Source organism: Schistocerca americana, chromosome 1, assembly GCF_021461395.2.
Source record: "Schistocerca americana isolate TAMUIC-IGC-003095 chromosome 1, iqSchAmer2.1, whole genome shotgun sequence".
NCBI classification, from domain to species: Eukaryota; Metazoa; Arthropoda; class Insecta; order Orthoptera; family Acrididae; genus Schistocerca; species Schistocerca americana.
Genome location: NC_060119.1, coordinates 803,095,568 through 803,119,583, shown reverse-complemented (window position 1 = coordinate 803,119,583; position 24,016 = coordinate 803,095,568). Strand labels below are relative to the sequence as shown.

The 24,016-nt window shown below is 38.3% G+C and overlaps 1 protein-coding gene across 1 annotated transcript; it reads right to left on the bottom strand.

Annotated features, from left to right (window-relative positions):
• Window positions 1-231: 231 nt before the first annotated feature.
• On the bottom strand, window positions 232-9,993 carry LOC124612649 (putative peptidyl-prolyl cis-trans isomerase dodo). The gene is made up of 3 exons (XM_047140960.1): window positions 9,820-9,993; window positions 8,231-8,434; window positions 232-3,900 (listed from the first exon to the last, which is right to left on the bottom strand). The coding sequence occupies exons 1-3, from the start codon at window positions 9,872-9,874 to the stop codon at window positions 3,680-3,682; spliced, it is 480 nt and encodes a 159-aa protein (XP_046996916.1). The 5' UTR covers window positions 9,875-9,993; the 3' UTR covers window positions 232-3,679.
• Window positions 9,994-24,016: the final 14,023 nt, after the last annotated feature.

The window sequence follows — 24,016 nt, the reverse complement described above, 5'->3', positions numbered from 1 at the left end:
AACTAGAAAGCAAACTTTAAAACTATGTGACATCGGTATTTTCAAAACTGCTGAACGATCTATTCCCAAAGGTTTCAGTATTTCAGAGGTTAAAGCAGCACATGCAAAACAGTGTTGGACAGGCAAGCATGGTCAGAAAGTTCTCTCCTCCACCACTCCTCTTACCTGCCTTCTTTTTATTACAACGAACAGTTTAGGAAAATGGATACTGTTAAATTAAAAGCTGTTACATTTAAACACTTAACGAAACTTTTTAATTCACATTATGTTACATTAACATCAGTCCTATATTTTCTGGATTTACCTACTAATTTGTGAGAAACAAACAGGCACAGAAATACCAGAATGAAAAGCCTTCATTCTGCAAACCTACATGGCATTTACTTTACCTCACGTCTAAAAATTAAGAAATAATTGATTATGGGTAAACAATCAAAATGTTATTGATACAGGAAGACTTCTTTACATAGCACAGAAACTTCATACAAATTATTCACAACTGTTGCACTGTAGAAACTATGTAGGTAACTCTTTCATCTAATACTTTCGAAGCAATAGCTAAAAATAAAACTTTGCACAGTTTCAGAAAATTCTGACACGGAAACTTACTGGTTAATTTAATTTAGCTTTTATCAGTTCTGACTATGAAGTACACACAAATTCAAGTCATACTTAGAACTATTTTTGGAAAAAAAAAAAAAATAAATAAAAAATAGGAAAACATCTATTATACAAATCATGTTTGATACTAGTACTCACAAATTCAATTCAACTAAACAAATTTATGCAAAACAGCTGGATGAAGCCAGCAAAATAATGTTTTTGTTGACCCTATTCCACACTAACTGATTAACATACTACAATAATTTCATCTTGGTAGACCTACCATGCAAGTTGTTCTTGCATTAACACTTGCAGGAATCCAACAAAGCACCTCTCACCGGATTTTCATTAAATCACAACTTTGGTAATGGCCTTCGTGCTCTCAAGGCAATGGGTTAATACTTCACAGTTCATTTCCAAACCATATATTTAAACAGGAATGTATATAAAGCTCAGATATTCCACCCTTTTGCCACCTCCTGTGGCAGTAACACTGACAGAAAAAGTGTAATAGATAGTCGTACTAGCTACAGTCTGAAGATGAAAGGAGTGAACTAAATCAGAAATGTCAGATATTCAGAAAGTTAGTAATGGGACAGGTGTCCTTTTCCATATAAAAAGTTTCCTAGTTGCACAATACACACTTATTTCACAGATGATGTGATCTAGAGCTCATATCACAGATAGGCATAATTTTGACAATACCGCATTAATGAATGTGTAAAAGCTCCCACTGTACTACTTCTGTGCACTAATACCTATGTTATTACTGATGAGTTGCATCAAGTTTCAATTTCTTCCTTTGGAAAAAACTTCCACAGCTACACTCTTCCATTATTTATTTGGGTATTATTAATTTCAGGACTGAAGCCTCGTTTTTTCAGCTCTCCTTGTACTACCTGTCATTGTCATTGGCCAGTGGTTTCACAAATACAAAAATAAAGTAGCTGTGGAAGACACTTCCAAGAGGAAAAAATTCTTTTTGGATACAGAACATTATGAAGCTTCAAACTGTACATAACTGAAAAGTGTTCTCATTGTGAACTGCATTTACAGCAATATCTACACACTAAAGAAATAGAAACTGGCTAAAATATCATTAACAAATACTAATAGTACATTATTGGCAACAACAGTCTTATTTATCTTGGCCACATTCCTTATTGCTTCATGTTGTGAAAACATCTTTTATGAACATAGACAACTTTCTATCCACCACATACACAATAGGCCCCTATTCTGAAATGTTACAGATAGAATCAGCTTTTTTTGTGACTTGATGCAATGAAAAAGTTATGGAAGCTATTAAGAAATTTTTAGAGAAAGCAGCAAGTGTGTAAGTAAGGTGGCTTATTTTGTGACTTTTCAGACACTTTGTTACAATCTAGAGCTGGCATTTATGAAGCTTGATGTACAATATAAATATTGACTACATTTGTGTAAGCCTCCTGCAGCTTACAAATAGCAGATGCACGAGTATATGAATCAGCATTTTCATACAGTAAGAAGGGGGCTGACAATATAATTCATCATAAATTGTAGTCAACCAGAGTATGCACAAAATCAGGCCTACTATTATAAGTATTTACAGAATAATGACATGTCACTGACATTAGCATATGTTTTGGAACAAAAAGAAATCAATATTTACACATAACTGCTTTGCACAGACAGAAGTTGCTACCTGTGTATTTATACAATAGGAAACCAATCGTGTCACTAATATAATTGTGTCTGCCAGCAAAAAGTTCTCATACAGAATTTAACTGATGACTTGAAACAATGAAAGTGAAGAAGGGAAAACAATAAAGGATGCACCAAAAAACAAAATAAATGAACATTACCTTATGTCAATAAATAAAACATTCAAAATTCTATACCTATTAGTCAACACAAATTTGATTTTTCTAAAATTTTGAATAAAATGAACCTTACATGTAAATAAATCTTACTCTTTTGGATACAACAGTAACTGCTAAACAAATTCTCGAGTCCTGCAAGGAGTTCTCACAGGGAAACTTTCAAGCCCAAAAAAACTTGGAGCTTAAGCATTTTTAAAATCGAAGACAGAAATAATATTGAAAAACAATTACTGGAACATTATGGCTTTGAGATACATCACAAAAACATTTACCTGTCAAAATAATTCTGGTCTCTCTCATATTACAACATAATATAATGGTATACGCTTACTGTGAAAGTGAATCACAGAGTTAAAATCAAGGTCACCATTATAAAATTTTTCTTCTATATGGCAGTGCAATGTAAAAGTCTGTTGAAAGTGCTTTAATTACTAATTTCTTATTTATCAAAGACTTGCGGCGCTTCTTCCATAAATTTCGGTTTATAAGTTCATTTAAATTTTCACACAGCAGTCTCTCGGTTCATACATGAATTACAATTTCTTAACATTTTCTTTGTACAATTATCAATAAAAACCAAGCACTATGAGCCTTAGTTAAACTATGCTACGTGTCTGACAAATGTAAGTGCTCAACCCCCCCTCCCACATGTAAAAGCTGCAGTAAAAGACGAACCTACATTCCTTCTTTACAAACAATACACAGTTTTTGAACTAAATATTGAAAAAATGGATGTACTCAGATACAGTATGTATTTATTTATAAATGCACAAACTGATGCCACTAACTGAAAGATTTTTGTGATTTAACAATTTTTAACTAGAAATAGGATTCAATCCTTCTCCTTCGATACAAAATAAATGAACTTGGGGAAAAAAACTGCACGCATAACACTGCAAAATAAAAGCTGCTCTGCAGCAAATAATTCAACAACTGCTTACATTATGACCATCTTTTCTCATCAGATAACTGTTTTTCTGGTTAACCAATTTTCCACCATTCCTAAGTATAACAATAGTTTACACCTTGTCTCAGATCATATTTAAAACACATACTATACTTCACTGAAGTGTTTGCTAATGCCAGCTATGCATCATTTGAATAATGACCTTTATTAATTTATACATATTTTACATCATGAACAAATTAAGTAATAACTGTAATGCATTTTGAATAAAATAATTTGCTGTAAGCAAGATGTATAGTTGATACTCCTATGCAGTGCGTAAAATAATGTGAATTCCCGAATCAGTAGTGACAGGCTCACTGAGCTCGCCTACTTTAAGAGCAAATGCTGCCTGTTCAAATGGTCGTTGCATAGCACCTCGACCGAAGGGTCCCAAGTCACCACCTCGCCTCGCTGAACTGCAGTCTGAATACTTCTGTGCCAGTTCTGCGAACGACGCCCGTCCTGATACAATTTGTTCACGATATGCTGAAAAAAAGAAGTTTCTATAATGAACAAGTGATGGTTCACATAGGATTCCAGATAGTGTAAATTTTCTCAGATTGAGGACTGGGGTAAGCGGTTATTATTATTATTTTGCTTATAAAAGTTAATATATTTCAGAATGAAACCATACATTGTCATAAAGCATCTCACTTGAAGGAAGTTTGCAGATGATATTGATTTGTGCAATAACGTGTTTTACACCTCTCACAACCAATGATCTGTCCTACACTATTCAAACGAGCTTCAACAGGATAGAAAACTTCATACCAGGGTATGGTAAAATAATGTGACTCTGACTGGTCTCAACAAACTGTAGTAAAACAAATCCTGTGGGGATACGGCTGTACAGGCAAATTCTGAATGAAAGAAAGAAAGAAAGAAAGAAGAAGTCAGAAATTTTATGAAAGTAAAGTATTTTACTGACCCACTGCAATACCCAACCCAAGGACAGGTCACTAGCAGCAAACCTACACCTGATTTAACTAGCCAATTCACTAATTACTCTAAACACTTTGTGACTCGCAAGTCATACACTTTGGTTTTATTGGTCTCCATGGGTCACGCATCAGATGACAATCAGGGTGTCTACGTAGACAAGGAAAAAAAATTCCCGGATTTTTCCCAGAGTTCCCGGTTAAAAATACACTTTCTCCCGGGTGAAAATACAATTTTTCCGTGTTAATTGACCGTATACTATTCCTTGGCACTGTAAAACTCATCAATCCTTTGAATGTTTATGGTTTTATACACCGACGTACTTTAGAAAACAACGTTTTGAAACACCTTTGATGTGCAGCAATATGTAGGCTGCATATTTTCGTATTACTAAGGTATAAATTCGAATTCCACCAAATACCGCATGTTAGTTTTCAAAGCATTGAAATCGAGAGTGCGATGCGCTTTTGTAAGCCACTCATAATTCATGTCACATGATCTCGCCAGCTGATGACAGCATAGGACACGTGATGTAATCACCCAATAGCAAGATCACTCTTAAGTAGTGTGAAAACACAAATAAGAAAAGTTAATGGTTTAAATTAATATACATAGCATTCACATATAATATTGGTCTCCACCATTAATAAGCTGGAAGAGAAGTTAAGCTTCCACATATAATGTTGATCTTTTCTGCACGATACACTTTAAAATACATCTCACAAATGTGCCAGTAAAATTTTTAATAACGACGTAAATGTGTGATGATCTAAGGTCGGAATTCTTCTAAATGGCCGTCCTCAGAGAATTGATTTTTAAATGAGAGTCAAACGCTTTGTTATTTAAGAAATTCATCGTACATTCTCGCACATAGTTCATCTCGCGTAAAATGAAATTTGCTTTTAATGTATGTAACACTTTTCAAACCACCGTTCCCAATATTTTCCCGCTACCTGTTAGAAATAGGTTCATTTCAGCAGTTGCAAGAGAGCGCCAGATAACAGTCGTCACCGCGCGATGACGCAGGAAGGCCACTATGTTCGTACGTGTAAAACATTAAAAGATCTTACATCACGTCATAAAAGAAACAAGACATCAAGCGATACTTCAAGAGCATCGGAATTTCGTGGACCATACTAAAATGCATAATTTGGCTTAAAGTGCACATTCGTATGTCCAGATTCGGATGTAAATTTTCTTGGAGTACTAGTATTGTATTATCTCATGTTCTTTATTATGGCATAATGTCATACGTGCACTTGAAAACAGCGAACAGTTGAAACCAGCCAACAGTGTGAAATTAAACATTTTGTTTCTAATAAACTTACCTCAGCAGAAAAGATTAACAAAAGTCAAATCTCTTTAGCAAACCGACAAGGATAACTTCATTGTTCTGCAAGGCGATTAATGCTCGACTGTCAGAAATGTGGAAGTAAAATTGGAAACTAATGACATATTTTGCCCATCCGTAATTACGCGAACGTATTTTAATTCATTTGATATCTCCCGGTGACGAAAATCCGTTTTATCATTTAACGTGAGAGCAATAAACGAAGAGGAAACAACAAAATCACTAACGTAAACACAGGCCACATGGAGATGACCCACATCCCCACCACAACTGCTCTGTGCATCAGGCCCGGATTTACTATATTTCCGAACCGGGGCAATATTGGGTAGTGGCGCCAAGCCACACTTCTGTAACAAGAAGCGGGAGAAGGTACTCCTCATACGCGACTCAACTACGCATGCACAAGAGCCCACCCGCAACAGCTCAAAGGAATCTAATTTAAACAGTTGTCACGTCACGCTCACCGGAGGCAATTTGTTGTTATGCAGCATTGCCTGGTCTTCCAAAAGCCTTTGACACATTTTGCTGTTGGCAGACGCTTGTATGAGCACTGTGTTTTGTTGTTGTGTACGGCGCATTTCCTTTGCAACTTATGTTTTCTGGGGTTTTTTTTTCATTCATGTTTCGTTGCTGCAGTGTTATTCTGCAGTAGCGGGGTACAGTAATATCCTTTGTTAGAGTATTGGTTCTTACCACTCAAAATCACAAAAATTTAACTGAAAACTAAAACAATGAAAAATTCCCAGAATTGTAAACAATTCCTGGGTTCTTCCCGGTTTTCTCCCGGATGAAAAAATGCCAGGGTTTTTCCTGGATCTCCCGGGTCGTATACACCCTGACAATGTACATGGCTTTCCTACTGCCCTCTTAAAACTATCAATTCAAAATTAGTTGTATGAATACAAAAGATTACATTCTTTGAAGAAGAGTCTCAGAGCAAGAGAACGTTCCTCGAGAAAATTATTTTTATGTATGAACAAAAATCTGTAGCATATTCTGTGATGGGGAGTTCTTTCTCACTGCCTGTCCCCCCTCCTAGAAAAACTTATTAGTGCATGATGTCTGCCATGTTCAGCACATTACACACGTGTAGCCTCACATTTCATTCAACTCTCTCAAACAGGCAAGCTATTCAATGTAAAAATATGGAACTAGTATCAATGTGTTCTGGAAGACTTGCACTACATTTTGATTGTATTTTTATGCATAGCAACAAATACCTGTAATTAAGATGATTATGGAGAGTTTACAAAAATGAATTTGTTGATGATGATACCCAAATTTTCAATCTGTGTGAAACTTGTTAGGCAAACACATTAAGTGACTGACATCTTAAGAATACGTCAAACATTCAGCTTCTTCAAACCTGAAAGCTGGCAGTTTTTTAAGACTAGATATATTGGTTAAATAAGAAGCTTAATGGTCCACTCACATGTCAAGAACTTAATCGATCACCTGTGCTGTTTCATTACGAGATAAGATCACTAAGTTTGTAATAAAACAGTTATTAATTTTTCTGGTCCATCCATTTACTTCTAACATTACACTGCACTGATGCTGTGAGAAAGCAAAATGATCATATGAAAATATTAGTGACACAGTTGTCTAGTTTTACCTAAATCATCTCACACCAGTCTGGAAACCTGGCTCTGTTAAATAGCACAATTAAAGGTTTCTCATTTTCACTTAACTACATGAAAGATCGCCCGCCTCTTTAATTTTCAGGAAGTACGTTCACCCGGCAACTATTGTTTTTATAGTTAAACTTGTGTATACTTTTTTTTCTCTCCCCCCCCCCCCCCCCCCGCCCAGTATTTCTTTGGGCTACATATATATCTTTTTTCCTTCCAAGCTCTACACAAATTCTGCCATTTTTACTAAAAATCTCGTTCAAATTTAACATCGAAAGAACTTGTTCAGTACGAATTCAGAGGTCACTTCAAGAAACAGAGAATGGTCTTCTTGTGAGAAATTTCTCTATTTTTATTCATACGAAATTTGAGAATGTTCTTCATGCTGAGCAAATTCGCCCACCCATTTACTCAAGCTAAGAGCATTCCCAGGTGAAGTACATTCCCTGACAATGTATTCATGTGAAACTGAGAATGTTCTCCGAGGAAGTATATTCTCCAGTTTATTCATACGACTCAATAACTATGTATCTTACTTTACATTAATTGCATGTTCATGCACATCATATGTTAAACCCCTAAAACACCACAAATAAATATGGGAGAAACTCTCAATGGTGCAATTTTCCAATACAAGTGAAACATATCCACAAGTACAGAGTTTAAATTTATGTATCTTGTGACTGATTTATCCGCCTATTAAACCTAACAAAGCTGTCAAATTTCTTTCAGTTGATATTTACACTTAGTTATGCCAAAAACTAACTTTGTGTTTTTGTGTGTGTGTTTACTGTAAACAACAATATGGACACTTTTCAGTGAATACTACACATGTAGGATACACTAGTTCAGCGTGACAACAGAAGAAAGTGTTAATTCCTATTAAATGCCTTACACTTGACAAGCTCTAAAGCCTCCTCTTTTGTGCGTGTAATAGTGTCTTCCCTCCAAGAAGATGGCCTCCGTGAATTCTGATGCTTCACAAGCAAATGACTGCATTGCACTTGCTCTGGTCCACTGCTGGATACAGGTTCTGCAGGTTTGTCAGGACGATCCCACTGGCTCTCTTTAGTATACACATTAAGATAATAGTGCTGTCCTGAAAGACAAATTCATATTGATAAAATCCTGTGGGACTGAATAACTGTCTTCATATCTACAAATACAGCAACAATACCACTTAAGTTACTGTTAACCCTTTAGTCCAACCATTTTCCCCCACTTCCTATTCAACTTCTTTGTGCCATTACGTGGTTTACCAAAAGCCCTGATCATACTGCAGCCTAATCCCTCCCCCCAACCAAAAACACACACACACACACACACACACACACACACACACACACAAAACCATTGTCCAATGCTTCATTTTAAATGCAGCATTAAGGGAATAGTACCAAATATAAAAATAAATTTTAATTCGTACATAAGAAACTGATTACTTCTGCACTGCAAACTGGTTATTACACTTATTTTAATGGTACTGTACATCATTACAGCTGCATAAGAAATACAGGAGGCAACAGACGAGTGAGTACAGTGATTTAGTAGTTCTTTTGCATTCTTTCTCAAAGATTCGTGTAATAAAACTGACTTGAAAACCTTCCAGACATTTGTATCTATAACAGCAATGACAATAATTATGGAATCAAAATACAATACAGAAAATAGGCATTTTAAGCTACCCCAAGCCATTATCTTACTGTTTTACAGCACACTTTTCGACAATACAAGAGCTGCTTGAACAGAACATCAATGGCTGTGACTGATATATCACTTAAACTTTTAAAATGAGAATTACTGAACACCTGTTAAAGCATTTCACAGCGAGAATGCTGCATATTTATTTGCAGTAAACCCTTAGTCTACCCAGAAGCAGAAACCAAGATGAGGTGCATTTTGCCACACACATACATTTAGTGTCCGCATGTCAAGCATGCTCATTGCTAATGAGTTCCTAACACTCCAGTTCAAATTAGAATTACCATTTCCACGTAAAAATGTTCCCTGTCTATACTAAGTATAGGTCCAAGGGGAAAAGGAAATATTTTATTTATTTTTTATTTCAAAATTACATTTTTTACATAACAATTACCCAGCTATTAACCTTTAAGACGTGTAACTACTTTAACCTCTACAATTTGCCGACGCATTCAGCACACATCAAATCGTGCCCCCAGCCATAAACAACAGCGTACATATACCACAGAAACGACAGTTACACTATTTGCTAATTCTCAACTTCTGCATTTTACGATACTGTGGTGGGATGCAGCTAATACACAAAGTGAGTACATTGATAAATACTCCTAACATACGAATTCTAGAAGTTTACAACTTTGTACAAATGACAAAAGGTACTTTCTCACATTTAAGTTTGTCCCATGCAAAATAACATCTCTCCCTGACATAACCCCTAAAATACCATCGTAAATAAAGTCTGCATCACATTAACGCAAATACGTATAAATTCATGAAACGCACCAGTTGACCTGCTCAAACGCTTTTCCCACCCTGACGGTAATTCTTCCTCTGCCATAATGAATCTTAAACTCGGTTAAATTGCACACTTTACGCAGCTGCACGTCTACAGAAAAGGCGGTCCACCGAAAATTGTAAAATATGTGCTGCGATATGTCTCGACCAAATCTACGTTACAGCGCATTCCATTGGCGGACAACGTACACTCATGTGCGCTTTGAATCATATGAGCCAATCGTATTTCGCGTTCCTTAAAGCTTGGGCGAATGAGTTTCTACAGAGTCTTCATAGAGGGCAGTAGCACTGTGGCTAAAATCTGGCACTATCGAAAGAAGCATTTGATGATCGATGTTTTGATGGGTCGAGCCATAGAGTAGAAATATCTCTGGAGTGAGCATTGCGTCCTGCGTATGTTGTCAACATTAAACAGGATTTGTCACGTGATCTAGGGACGAAGTCGATTGTTTAGCGCCAATTCGCGTCCGCCATCAGGTAACGTCAAGTCTCGTCACATAACACCAAAACATTCTACAATACCTTTCGAATGGAGGCATTCGCACAGGTCGTCAACGGAACGTCACGTCATTTCACGGTACGTCAAGGTTTCTCGGGAAGAGAGTTTTAACGGTACCAGTCTGTTAACCTCTTAAGTTAACCTATTTTCACCGCGCTCATAATCCTTATAACAGTGGATTTTGTACTGTTGTATCTTCATAATCTTTATTTTATAATAGCGCTATGCTTTAGTGACGACTGGGATATTTTTTCCACTTTCTTACACAACCAGGGTCGTATATCTGAAGGCGAAAAGTTATTTAGGTTTTACAATAACACAACGGCGCTGACGCCCACAATGTATATGTATAAGAACATCAGTAGACGAAGCAAATTCCACCATATGACGTTTTAAGCAAAAAAGTCAGCTTTAATGAAGGAGTAAAATACAGTTGTTTATGTCGTTATTAATTATGTAATAAAAAACATAATGGATAAGTTTAACAGGCTTCATTAATTCGTTTGAAGCTTTCTTTGATGTGTACGAATGTATTTTTCTCACTTCTCTTTAATTTACCAAACATAATTGGTCAAGAACATAGGTTATAAAGTTTGCTTCTGCCATTGACAAATTTTGTCGTTGTTAGCTCCTCAGGTCTGATACTAGACTCTTACATTTTATGCATATTAGGGATGATGACTCAAAACCCGAATTTCGCCTTTCAGTACAGTGTTAAGCGACTTGACGAGATGTGACATGAAAGACATTGTAAATACATGCTGACGTGAAGCTTCTGTGATGTCATGCTCGTTCATTTTCCTCTTCAAAGCTAAGAGCCCAATTTATTTCAAATATCAGACGTAAACTGCTATGGTGCCTGCAACCGTCTATACTAAATCCACAGCACTTACGAAGGGAATCTGTCTTTAGTAGCGATATGACAACATTCAAAATTTATAGGACAAATGTCGGACAAATCTACGGCGTCCTGAGATCACGTGACCATTGTGGCAATGTATGTTGACAACACAAAATCAATTCTGCGCTTCTGAATGCTCACTCCAGAGATATTTCTACTCTATGGGTCGAGAAAATGCATTTTTTTTTTTTTTTTTTTTTTTTTTTTTTTTTTTTTTTTTTTTTTTTTTTTTTTTTTTTTGCCACCGCTGGGTGCAAGAAATAGCCGAAGTGTTTGGGATGGAAGCATCAGTACTGCTACTACTACTACTAGTACGACCACATTTTGTTATGCATTTTGAATCAGCAACTTTTTGTGTGTCTGAATAGCGCATTTGTGTTGATATTAAGTACTAAATAATATTAACTAGAAACGAGCTAAACTTTGATAAGTACTGAAGGACTCTAAAACTTTATTTATTTAATGCTATTCAATATTTATTCTTAGATTCTAATATTCCCTTCCTGTTGACAGTATATATCGCTGGCCACAAGTCAAAGTTGTTCAAATAAAATCCAGTTGGTATTATATTCTTTCCTGTCCAAGAAGTGACTCTCACGTATTCAATAACATCGTCAAACCGCTAATAGATTGACTGTCCGAGGGCGCGTATTGCAAACACTGGAAATATTGAAGACCAGCGCAGATGCCCATCAAAATATTGTCAGTACACACTGAATGTGTGAGGTCAAGTATTGACAGTTTGACGATATTCTCCAGTCAGATGTTAACAGAGCATCATGAATCAGCTACATGGCGTTAGCGATACTGTTGATGTTTTTAATTCGCCCTTGTGCATAGCATACATCAGATCCGATTTTTCATAGTCTTTTAACACAAAACAATTTTAATAGGCCTATGCAAGAGGGATCATTGTATGGCGACATCAGCAGTGCGTACAAGCGAGGCAAGAGACTGAGAAAGAATCTTTGGTACAGCAAAAAGTATTTATTAGTAATTTAGAATTTATGTTGTTATTCCTTGGGTGTTTAGTTGCAACAAAATCTTGCAGCATACTCGTACGAGTGAGTTATGCAGTAGTGATTTTATTCATTGCATAATATCCCATAGTGATGACCCTGATGTGATTCACTAAAGAAGAGATTTGGGACTGTTTTTTTTCCATAAGGGATAATGACAGGCACACCACCGCATTCGACGGAAACAGAAGTTAAGGTAGAGCCAATCGCATCTCCAGCTGCATTACAACGAGGAGTAGTGGCCAGTAATTGACAAGATATATATAGCACAAACCAACTGGGTCACGTCATGCTTCCACCATTCTACTGGTTCGCATGTCATCAGTTGTGGCAGTTCTTGAAGGTTTCCCATTGGGGGAATTAGCAGAAAAAGCTGATGCGATAGCAACTATCCTGTCTGAAATCCCTGTAGGTGCTAAGATGGTAAGTGTGGCTGACAGAAGTCATGTAAGACATGTAACGAGTACTGAAGCAACAAACGTCAATATGGAAGCAGAATCATGTGTGACGAGTGCAGATGCACTAACACAAGAACAAAGAGTAGAACGATTATTGGAAGATCATATCGTGCAGCGAAATTTGAAGCTGTTGGAACAGCAGAGCATCACTATGAACGTGAACAAATGGTTCAAATGGCGCTGGGCACTATGGGACTTAACATCTGAGGTCATCAGTCCCCTAGAACTTAGAACTATTTAAACCTAACTAAACTAAGGACATCACACACATCCATGCCCGAGGCAGGATTCTAACCTGCAACCGTAGCGGTCGCGCGGTTCCAGACTGTAGCGCCTAGGACCGCTCGGCCACACCGGCCGGCGATCGTGAACACCCACGGTCAAGAGGTATCGTCTTCGATTACTAATCAAAACGTCCTTGGTCCGGATTCGAAACCCACCACCGCTTAAATCTTGACTAATATTCAGTACTGGCGGCCGAACACTTCCGGGATAAAAAGTCACCCTCATCCTGCCAATGGCCTTGTCACAGAGGGCCGACGAGCGGACAGAGGTTCATGGCACTCTCTTGTCCTTGGGGTAGGAAACAGCCCCTAAAGGAGGAAGAATCAGCAATGACCATCGGCATGAGGATGCAGAAGGCAATGAAAACCACAGCATTAGAGACATATAACGTGTATCCACAGGACATGTAGCCTGTATTTGAAAAAGTGTCACGATTATCTCTCCATTCGCAAAAGATTCCGGAATAGTCCCCCATTCTGACCTCCAGGAGGGGACTACCAAGGGGGAGGTGACCATGAGAAAAAGAATAACCAACGAAAGGATAACGTTCTATGAGTCGGGGCGTGGAATGTCAGAAGCTTGAACATGGTAGGGAATGTAGAAAATCTGAAAAGGGAAACGCAAAGGCTCAATCTAGATATAGTAGGGGTCAGTGAAGTGAAATAGAAAGAAGACAACAATTTCTGGTCAGATGAGTATAGTGTAATATCAGCAGCAGCAGAAAATGGTGCAGCAGGAGTAGGATTCGTTGTGAATAGCAAGGTAGGGTAGAGAGTGTGTTACTGTGAACAGTTCAAGTGATAGGGCTGTTCTCATTAGAATCGACAGCATGCCAACATCGCCAATGATAGTTCAGGTATAAGTGCCGACATCACAATGAAGTGATAGAGAACGTGTATGAGGATATCGAAAAGGGTAATAGAGTACATAAAGGGAGATGAAAATCTAATAGTCATGGGGGACTGGAATGCAGGTTACCTTCCTTCCTTCCTTCTCATTCCTTGGAACAAGGAATGAGAGAGGAGAAAGACTAATTGAGTTCTGTAATAAATTTCAGCTAATAATAACGAATTCACTCTTCAAGAGTCACAAGAGGAGGAGGTATACTTGGAAAAGGCCAGGTGCGCAGGAAGATTTCAGTTGGATAACATCAAGTTCAGACAGATACTGGATTGTAAGGCATATTGAGGAGCAGATGCGGACTCAGACCACAATGTAGTAGTGATGAAGAGTAGGCTGAAGTTTAAGAGATTAGTCAGGAGGAATCAATATGCAAAGAAGGGGGATACAGAAGTACTAAGGAATGATGAGATACGCTTGAAGTTCTCTAAGGCTGTAGATACAGCAATAAGAAATAGCTCATTAGGAAGTACAGTTGAGGAGGAATGGATATCTCTAAAAAGCGCAACCACAGAAGTTAGAAAGAAAAACAGATACAAAGAAGATAACTGCAAAGAAACCATGGGTAACAGAAGAAATTCTTCAATTGATCGATGACAGAAGGAAGTACAAAAATGTTCATTGAAATTCAGGAATTCAGAAATACAAGTCTTTGAAGAGTGAAATAAATAGGAAGTACAGGGAAGCAAAGATGAAATGGCTGCATGAAAAATGCGAAGAAAGTGTGTCAGAAGCATATAGGAAAGTCAAAACAACCTTCAGAGAAAGTAAAAGCAAGGTTGGTAACTTTAAGAGTGCAATGGGAGTTTCACTGTTAAATGCAGAAGAGAGAGCAGATAGGTAGAAAGAGTACATTCAAGGCCTCTAAGAGGGGGAAGATTTGTCTGGCGTGATAGTACGGCTCAAATGGCTCTGAGCACTATGGGACTTAACTTCTGAGGTCATCAGTCCCCTAAAACTTAGAACTACTTAAACCTAACTAACCTAAGGACATCACACACATCCATGCCCGAGGCAGGATTCGAATCTGCGGCCGTAGAGGTCGCGCGGGTCCAGACTGGAGCGCCTAGAACTGCTCGGCCACCCCGGTGATAGTAGAAGAAACATCAGGCGATTTAGAATGAGATAGGGGATCAAGTATTAGAATCAGAAATTAAGAGAGCTTTGGAGGACTTAAGAACAAACAAGGCATCAGAATTTCTAAAGTCAATGGGGAAAGTAGCAGCAAAAAGACTATTCACGTTGGTGTGTAGAATGTATGGCGAGATCTGACAGGTGCGCGAATTATCGCACAATCAGCTTAACAGCTCATGAATCCAAGTTACTGACAAGAAAAATATACGGACGAATGGAAAAGAAAATTGAGGATATGTTAGATGACGATAAGTTTGGCTTTAGGAAAGGTAAAGGCACAAGAGAGGCACTTCTGACTAAAGAAACATCAAGACACGTTCATTCGATTTGTCGACCTGGAAAAAGCGTTTGACAATGTAAAATAGTGGAAGATGTTCGAAATTCTGAGAAAAATAGGTCTAAGCTATAAGGAGAGATGGGTAATATACAATATGTACAAGAGCCAAGAGGGAATAATAAGAGTGGATGACCAGGAACGAAATGCTCGGATTAAGATGGATGTAAGACAAAGATGTAGTATTTCGCCCCTACTGTTCAATCTGTACGTCAAAGACGCTATGATGGAAATAAAAGAAAGATTCAGGACTGGAATTAAAATTCAGGGCGAAAGGATATCAAGATACGATTCGTTAAAGACACTGCTATCCTGAGTGAAAGTAAAGAAGAATTACATGATCTGCTGACTGGAACAAACAGTCTAATCAGTACAGAATATGGACTGAGAGTTAATCGAAGAAAGACGAAAGTAATGAGAAGTAGCGGAAATGAAAACAGTGAGAAGCTTAACATCGTGATTGATGGTCACGAAGTAGATGAAGTTAAGGAATTCTGCTACCTTGGCAGCAAAATAATCAACGACAGATGGAGCAAGGAGGACGTCAAAACCAGACTAGCAATGGCAAAAAGGGCATTCCTGGCCAAGAGAAGTTTACTAGTATCAAACATGGGCCTTAATTTGAGGAAGAAATTTCTGAGAATTTGCGCTTGGAGCACAGCATTGTATGGTAGTGAACATGGACTGTGGGGAAAGCGGAACAGAAGAGAATGGAAGCATTTGAGATGTGGTGTTACTAGGTGGACTGATAGGATAAGGAATGAGGTTCTATGCAGAATCTGAGAGGAAAAGAATATGTGGAAGACACTGACAAGGAGAAGGGTAGGGTGACAGGACATCTATTAAGGCATCAGGGAATAGCTTCTATGGTACCAGAGGGAGCTGTCGAGGGCAGAAACTGTAAAGTAAGACAAAGATTGGAATACAGGTAGCAAATAGTTGAGGATGTAGGCTGCAAGTGCTACTCTGTGATGAAGAGGTTGGCACAGGAGAGAAATTCGTGGCCTGCTGCATCAAACCAGTCAGAAGACTGATGACCCTCCCACCATCCCCCTCCCCCCAAAAACAGCGTGTTCCTGAACGTCGGTTAAGGCAGTGGAAGGGTAAGCGCGCGAATGTGACGCAATTTCGTCACGTTCGCGCTGCAATCACAGGGGTTTTGGGAGGCAGCGGTAATATACCACCCCTTGTGGTTACCCAAATGCTGTAGACGTTATAGGCCGCCAACAATCCTCCCAACAATGTTTGCATCCACAAACCAGGGTTGAGAGCGCCAAGCTACTGCAACACTGTGAACACTGCTCCAGCGGTTGACGTTCACCTATGTTTGCTTTTCTGATCAAAACTTTCTCGTCGATTCTGGATCGGAAGTGAGCGTCTATCCCAAATGGCTGAGCACTGCTATGAACAAACCAGTGCAACATGTGCCCACTGCAGCTAATGACTCCCACATTAACACCTATAACTAACGAACAATGAAATTTGATCTAGAACTTCGTCATAAAATCTCGTCGGCATCCATTGTTTTGCCAATGTTCCCAACCCTGTACTTTGTGCAGATTTTTTGCTGCATTTTCATCTGTCGCCGGATTTCGTCAACCACTGTCTGATCAAAGTGCTGGTCGAGAAGAGTCAAATGAAACTGTACAGCCAACAGGAAAAGTCACTGCACTCCAGTGCAGAGGCCTTTTCGGTCGTCTGCTATGGGAATTTGTATCGCTTAGCTGTTGGGCCACCATTCACATGTAAAGATAGCGCAGGACTGTGCACCATTGCTTGATATCCGAACTTCATTGGGACAACCCATGGCTCTTCAGCCGAGGAGGCTCGCGCCTCACTCTCAAAAGCTCCTGGAAATATAAGCAGGTTCCAAAGAGATGCTGAAAGTGGGTATTTTGAACAGATCCTCGCTCTATATTATGTGCTAAAAAGATGGATCCTGGTGATTGTGCAGGGATTACAGCGCACTAAACTCCCATACAATCCCTGATTGTCTATCTTTGCCTCTTGTGACTCACTTTAACTATGCTATCGCTCAGGTTCAGGTTGTCAGTGTATTTGACTGTAAAAAGGCATATTCACAAAGCCTGGTAGCGTCAGAGGATGCGCAGAAAACTGTGGTAATAACACCATAATCTCATGTATTCTGGGTTGTGAAATGTCACACAAAAATAGGAACGTATTATGCATGACATACTGTACGGTTTGACATTTTGTTGTATGGATGATATCTTCATAATCTCTTCTATGGTGAAAGATCATGTCACGCACCTAAGGTTACTTTTCCAACATCTACAAAAGTATAATATAGTTATTAAGGCGACAAAATGTGCTTTTGACAAGCCAGGGGTCCAATTTTTAGTACATTTAGTCTCGGCAACAGGCCTCTCACTGCTAATGGGTCAGGTTGCAGCTGTGCAAGATGTGTATTTGCCTTTGCGGACAACATACAAAGGATTCTACAGGTTTTTAGGGATGATCAGTTACTACCAGTGACACATTTCTGGACTGGTGCCACAACAGAAACCACTTAACACACTGCTTACATGTAAACATATGCCTGGTAGCAGGAAGGTGGCTAGGAGCCCGATGAGTGAAGAAGTGTTATGTAAAGTCAAACAATGTTTAGCAGAAGTAGCATGGATGACTCACCCACTACTGGCTCTCATGATGGATGCAAGCCAAAACGCTATTGGAGCAGCACTGCTCCCTTTTACTCAAAGAATACTATGCCACAGCAAAGGAACTGGAGTGCTATCTATCATGGGGTGGTGGCGGTTTACAAGGCAGTCAAGCATTTTCAATAATCGGTGGAAGGCACACATTTTACAGTCTTTACCGAACGTAACCCACTCACTAGTTTCTTCCACAATGCAACAGACCATGGATCACCACATCAGTCTAGACAGTCAGAACGTATTGCACAACGTGTGTCACAATTCCGGCAGTCATAAGATTATCAGAGATTGCTTATGGCAAAATTGTGTCAGTCTGCAGGCAGTGCCATGGAATCAAATAGTAGCAAAAAAAAAAAAAACAAAAAAAAAACAAGAGGATGCATTGCTGTCTGACTTTCTTTGCTGTGAGCACACAGGTTTGCAACTGGGATGGCATCTGTTTTCATATTGTACCATGGGTTTTTGGCGCAATATAGTTGCAGGAGAAACAGCGCCCATACATCCCTGTGGACTATCAATGTATTGTGTTTCAAGCGTTACTAATCTGACTAATCCAGGTGTCAGGGCAATGGCTAAATTAGTATCAAGCAAGGTGATGTTACCAGGCGTACAGAAAGACTGTAGAAAGTGGGCTCGTGCTTGCCTTGAACAGCGAAGTCACCTGTCACACGCTGCCACCAATGGAGCTTTTCCCAACACTGACAAATAGGTTTTTATACATACAAGTTGACACTTTCAGGCCATTGTCCTATTCGAATGAGCATCGGTATTTACTCATGGCTGTCGATTGTTTTATGAGGTGGCCTCAAGCAATCCCCATACCAGACATTATCATAGAGACAGTGGCAAAGATGCTGTTACACACATGGTTTTTGGGGTTTTATGTCCCTGACGCCATTGTGAGTAAACCAAAGAAAGACAAAAGTAATGAGAAATTGAAATGAGGAGAGCAAGAAACTTAACTTCAAAATTGGTGATCATAAAGTAGAAAGTCAAGCAATTCTGCTACCTAGGCAACAGACTGCTGGAGAAAGGAGGACATAAAAAGCAGACTAGTTCTGGCGAAAAGGGCATTCCTGGCCAAGATAAATATTCTAGTATCAAACTTGGGATAAATTTGAGGAAAGAATTTCCAAGAATGTGTTTGAGGCACAGCATTTTATGACAGTGAAACATGGACTGTGGGAAAACTGGAACAGAAAACAACTGAAGCATTTGAGATGTGATGCTACAGAAGAATGTTGCAAATTAGATGGAGTGACAAGGTAAGGAATAAGAAGGGTCTTTGGAGAATCAGTGAGGAAAGGAATACATGGAAGACCCTGGCAGGAAGAAGATGATGATGATAGGACATCTGTTAAGACACCATGGAACAACTTCCATAGAACTAGAGGGAGCTGTAGAGGGTAAAAAGTGTAGAAAAAGACAGAGATTGGAATGCATCCAGCAAATAATTGAGGACATAGGTTGCAAGTGCTACTCCAAGATGAAAAGGTTGGCACAGAAGAGGAACTTGTGGTGAGCCACATGAGACGAGTCAGAAGATTAATGACTCAAAAAAAAATTTGAGGAGCTGTTTAGACTATGTGCATACAACCATCTACACGTCACCAGCTACCATCCCACCAGTGATGGGATGGCGGAGAGACTAAACTGCAATACTAAAAATGGCGCTGATGTGCTACTCATCAACACAGATGGACACTTTGCCACTGGCACTGCTGGGCCTCTGATAAGGTGTAAAAGAGGATCTCCAATTTTCACCTGCTCAAATGGTCTACAGAGAGCAGATATAGGTAGTAAGAGAACCTATTGTACTGGCGACACTTCAGTCAACCTCAACAAAAGTAATGACTGAGTTCACATGGCAGTTGAGTTCACAAATGTTGCAGTTGCTTATTACCGCAACTGTCTGCCATACCAAAAGGCAAGTTTTCGTTCACTATGTCCTAGATCTGTCTTAGAGATGACATCAAATGACCTTTGTTATGCTCAGCATATACTGGCCCATACAAAATGCTAGCAAAAGGAAAGAATCCCTTCTTGATTGATCAGGATGGCAAGCATGAAACAGTCCTGATAGAACGAATAAAACATGCCTGCCTAGATGGGGAGTTGTCTCAGCAATACAGTTCCTGTGGTTTTCTGTTAATTTGCAATAAATTTTCAGCACCAAACGATCCTGCAGCTGATCAAGAGACACAGGAGGCCACACCATTCCACTGGTGGCTGTCACGACAGAAACACCCCCGCCAATCATTACGAAGGCAGGCCAACAAGTTAAACACCAGTACCCTAGTTGTCTGGGAGCGCTCGGTTTTGATAAAAATGGGGACTAGTGTGGCAGCATCAGTTAGTATGTACACAGGTGGAGCAAGAGACAGAGAAAGAGTCTTTGGTTCAGTAAAGAGTATTTATTAGCAATTTAGGATTTATGTTGTTGTTACTTGGAATTTTAGTTATTTATAATAAAGAGTTGCTCAATGCTCTCATGGGTTAGTTAAGTGGTAGTTATTTCATTCACTGCATAATTACCTATAACTGTCTATAGCATTTCAGGAGATCATTGTAGGTTTCTCTATGCCACTACTTACTATTCTATGCTGAAAATGTAGTGCAGGTCCATGAGATACAGGATTTTGCTAAAACGCTTCCACTTCGGAAAACAAGTCATATATCAGTAATGACTAGTAAGTGATCTGCAAAATGCATGTTAGTTTCATCAAATTATAACAAAACGTAAAAAAAGAGTTTTACATTACTTACCTGAACATATCCTTGCCAGCGCAGATGTAATTGCTTCACAAGTTTCCATGCAGTTTTACTAATTGTATTTACTGGCATCACAGAACTAAACTTCAAGCATTCAAATGACCTGCCAGTCTCCAGATATCTTGATGTTACTTGTAATCTCTTGCCAACAGTGACTGATACTCCACTAAAATACCGTACTTTCTTCTCCATTTTATTACATGTCAACATTCATGATTTGTAATATGACAGAGGCACACGCTTTCTTCTGGGTGTTCAAAATCTTAAGGCCAATTTACACTGGCCATCACACCATGTCATGGCACCATCATATCAGAGTGTTCACACTGTCAGTTATGTCAGCTCACATCAGTTCGCTTGGCCCGGTACTGAACAGTGAAAGGGTAGTTATAAGTTGCCAACTATGACACAAAATGTCGGAGTACAGTATCAGAATCGACAAACTAACACGGATAAGTTTTATTAACAGCCAAATCATACTTCATACTGTATGTACTTAATCAATCTTATGTGACAAAGTACTGAATAGCGAAAAAACATTTCACAACATCGACATTTATTTGCTAGCGAAAATACATACATATAAACACATCAAACAATGCTTATAAGGAATAAATAGAGCCTGCTTTCCTTACCCATTGTGGTCTTTTTATTATGTAACTAATAAAATAATAAACAACTCTTTTTTTCTTCTTTATTAGAGTTGAATTTTCCACTTGAATTATTATTTAATGACAATTTCTTTACCTACTTACATTCCTATTTGTGTACAGAGCTTTGCTCTGTTACTATAAAACCTAAATAATTTTTCACTTTCTGATATATGACCTCACTTGTGGAAGTACACTCAATGGAAAAAATGTTCATGTCATAACAGATCATGTGTAATTTGTCACAAAAACATCACAATAATAAAATTAAGGTTAGGAAGGCACAAAAACCCACTACTGCAACAAGAGTGAGTGTGGCGAAATTGGCTAATATCTGATGTTAACACATGATGCCACCATCAAAACTTTCTTCCTGAGAAACCTTGATGTGATTTTCCATCCACAGCCTGTACAAATACTGCCATTTAAAACGCATTGTGGAATTTTTGATATGAAGTGACGTGATACCCAATGTGAATTGGCATTTAACCTCGTAAAATCAAACTGTCAAGTGACAATATTGGCAACATTATTGATGGTGTGTGGGTTGCTTCAATATATTGAAGATTTGACAAACAAGTATTGTTAATAAATACCAACTGTGTGCAGGGCCATTATAAAGGCCTATGTAAACGATCAGTCATGTTTGCCAAAGTCGCTGTTTCCTATCTATACATTTTTCAAACAAGCACAAAGACATACTAACCAAGTTTATCATTTTTATTCTCACTTCTGAAGCAGCTGTCACAATGTTCATATTTGTCATGAAGTATTTCGACACTAGTGGGAATGGCTAACAATGCAGACAAAGCATTTCTTGCATTGACTTACAACTATATACAAAGAAGAGAAAGGAAATAGGACATTGACCTGTGGGGTCGTTGAAATTGAGAGATACCAGTACCTACAAAAATCTGCTAAAGGATATATTATTCACAGCTTTCTCTGAATGGACAGTCAAACTTTCAATAACTTGTTAGAATTAGTTTGCACTCACATCGAAAACAAGACACAATTACGTAGAAATGTGTTCCAGTTTATCAATGATTATCTATCCCTCTGAGATATATGGCAATGAGAGATTCGAAAGTTTGTATCCTGCATTGCTCCTTGCACACAGAGAAGGACTATAATGGAAACATGTGAAGCAATAAATGCAGTAGTCAAAGATAATATCAGTAAGCATTCTTATAATTTAATTCAACAGTTTTACATTGTGGGGCTGTTTTTTAACAATACTTTCTGCAGAGTCTGTTTTCATATTGCACTCACTGTCACCTATTAACAATGCAACAACTTGTTGCAAACAGTTATCACTATCTACAAACATCTCCCCCCAGTTATGGTGATCATATTGAATCTGAAACACTCAATGAAGTTGTTATATCACTGCAAATAGTTACTCCTTGCAAGCAAGCTTGTTGACCAGATTGTTGATATACTGATGGTGTATGGATGATGAATATTAAAATAGAACTTCACTCTAGATTTACACTTCAACTTAAAAAAGAATATCATTAATAAATTTGAAACTTCCTGGCAGATTAAAACTGTGTGCCCGACCGAGACTCGAACTCGGGACCTTTGCCTTTCAAGGGCAAGTGAGTCGTGCTTCGGTAGCTCAGATGGTAGAGCACTTGCCCGCGAAAGGCAAAGGTCTCGAGTTGAGTCTCGGTCGGGCACACAGTTTTAATGTGCCAGGAAGTTTCATATCAGCACACACTCTGTTGCAGAGTGAAAATCTCATTCTGGATTAATAAATTTTTCTGACAGTCTGCTTTGGCTTCTTTGGATCTTTATCTTAAATTCTCAGGTTTTTGCCATGATATTACTTTTGTGGCTTTATGAAATGTTCATTGTCCATTAGCAACAATTCATTTTCTCTTCTTATGTAATGGTACCACTGTTGATATTTCTGTGGAAATTGATGGCTGTGTCCTGTAGCAAAAAAAAGTATGTATATAGTATGTTGCAATACCTACTAATTTATAATTATTGATTAATGTATTTATTCCAGGTACACAAAACAGAAGAAGATTGGAATTCTTTGGAAATTTCTTAGTTTTGTTGGGGCTGGAGACGGAAAACATGTTCCTGCGCAAAAACTTCAGCATTCCAGCTGCTATTGCTACAATTGCCAAGGGACATGCAGCTCAATGATAATGGGTACAGCCAATGCAGAATATGAGTTTATCATTGTGGGTGTTGCAGATAATGACAGAGTATCTGATAATGCAGTAATAAAAAACTCTAAATTTGGGAATCTATTCGAAAACAAGAAATCAAAGATCCCACTCCATGAAGAACTACCAAATACAAATAAGACTTTTCTTCTTTGTTTTGAAGTGATGAAACATTTCAATTGGATACAAATTCCTACTACAAAGGTATTTTAAAATAGTAACAGAAGAATATACTATTATTGCTTGTATCAGGCTCATTGAGTAACTGAAAATTTGTTTGGCATTCTTAGATCAAGAGCCAAAATTAACAGAAAGAAAAAGAGAATAATAACTTGTCACTTGATAAAGCAAAACATGTTGTACTGGCTTGTT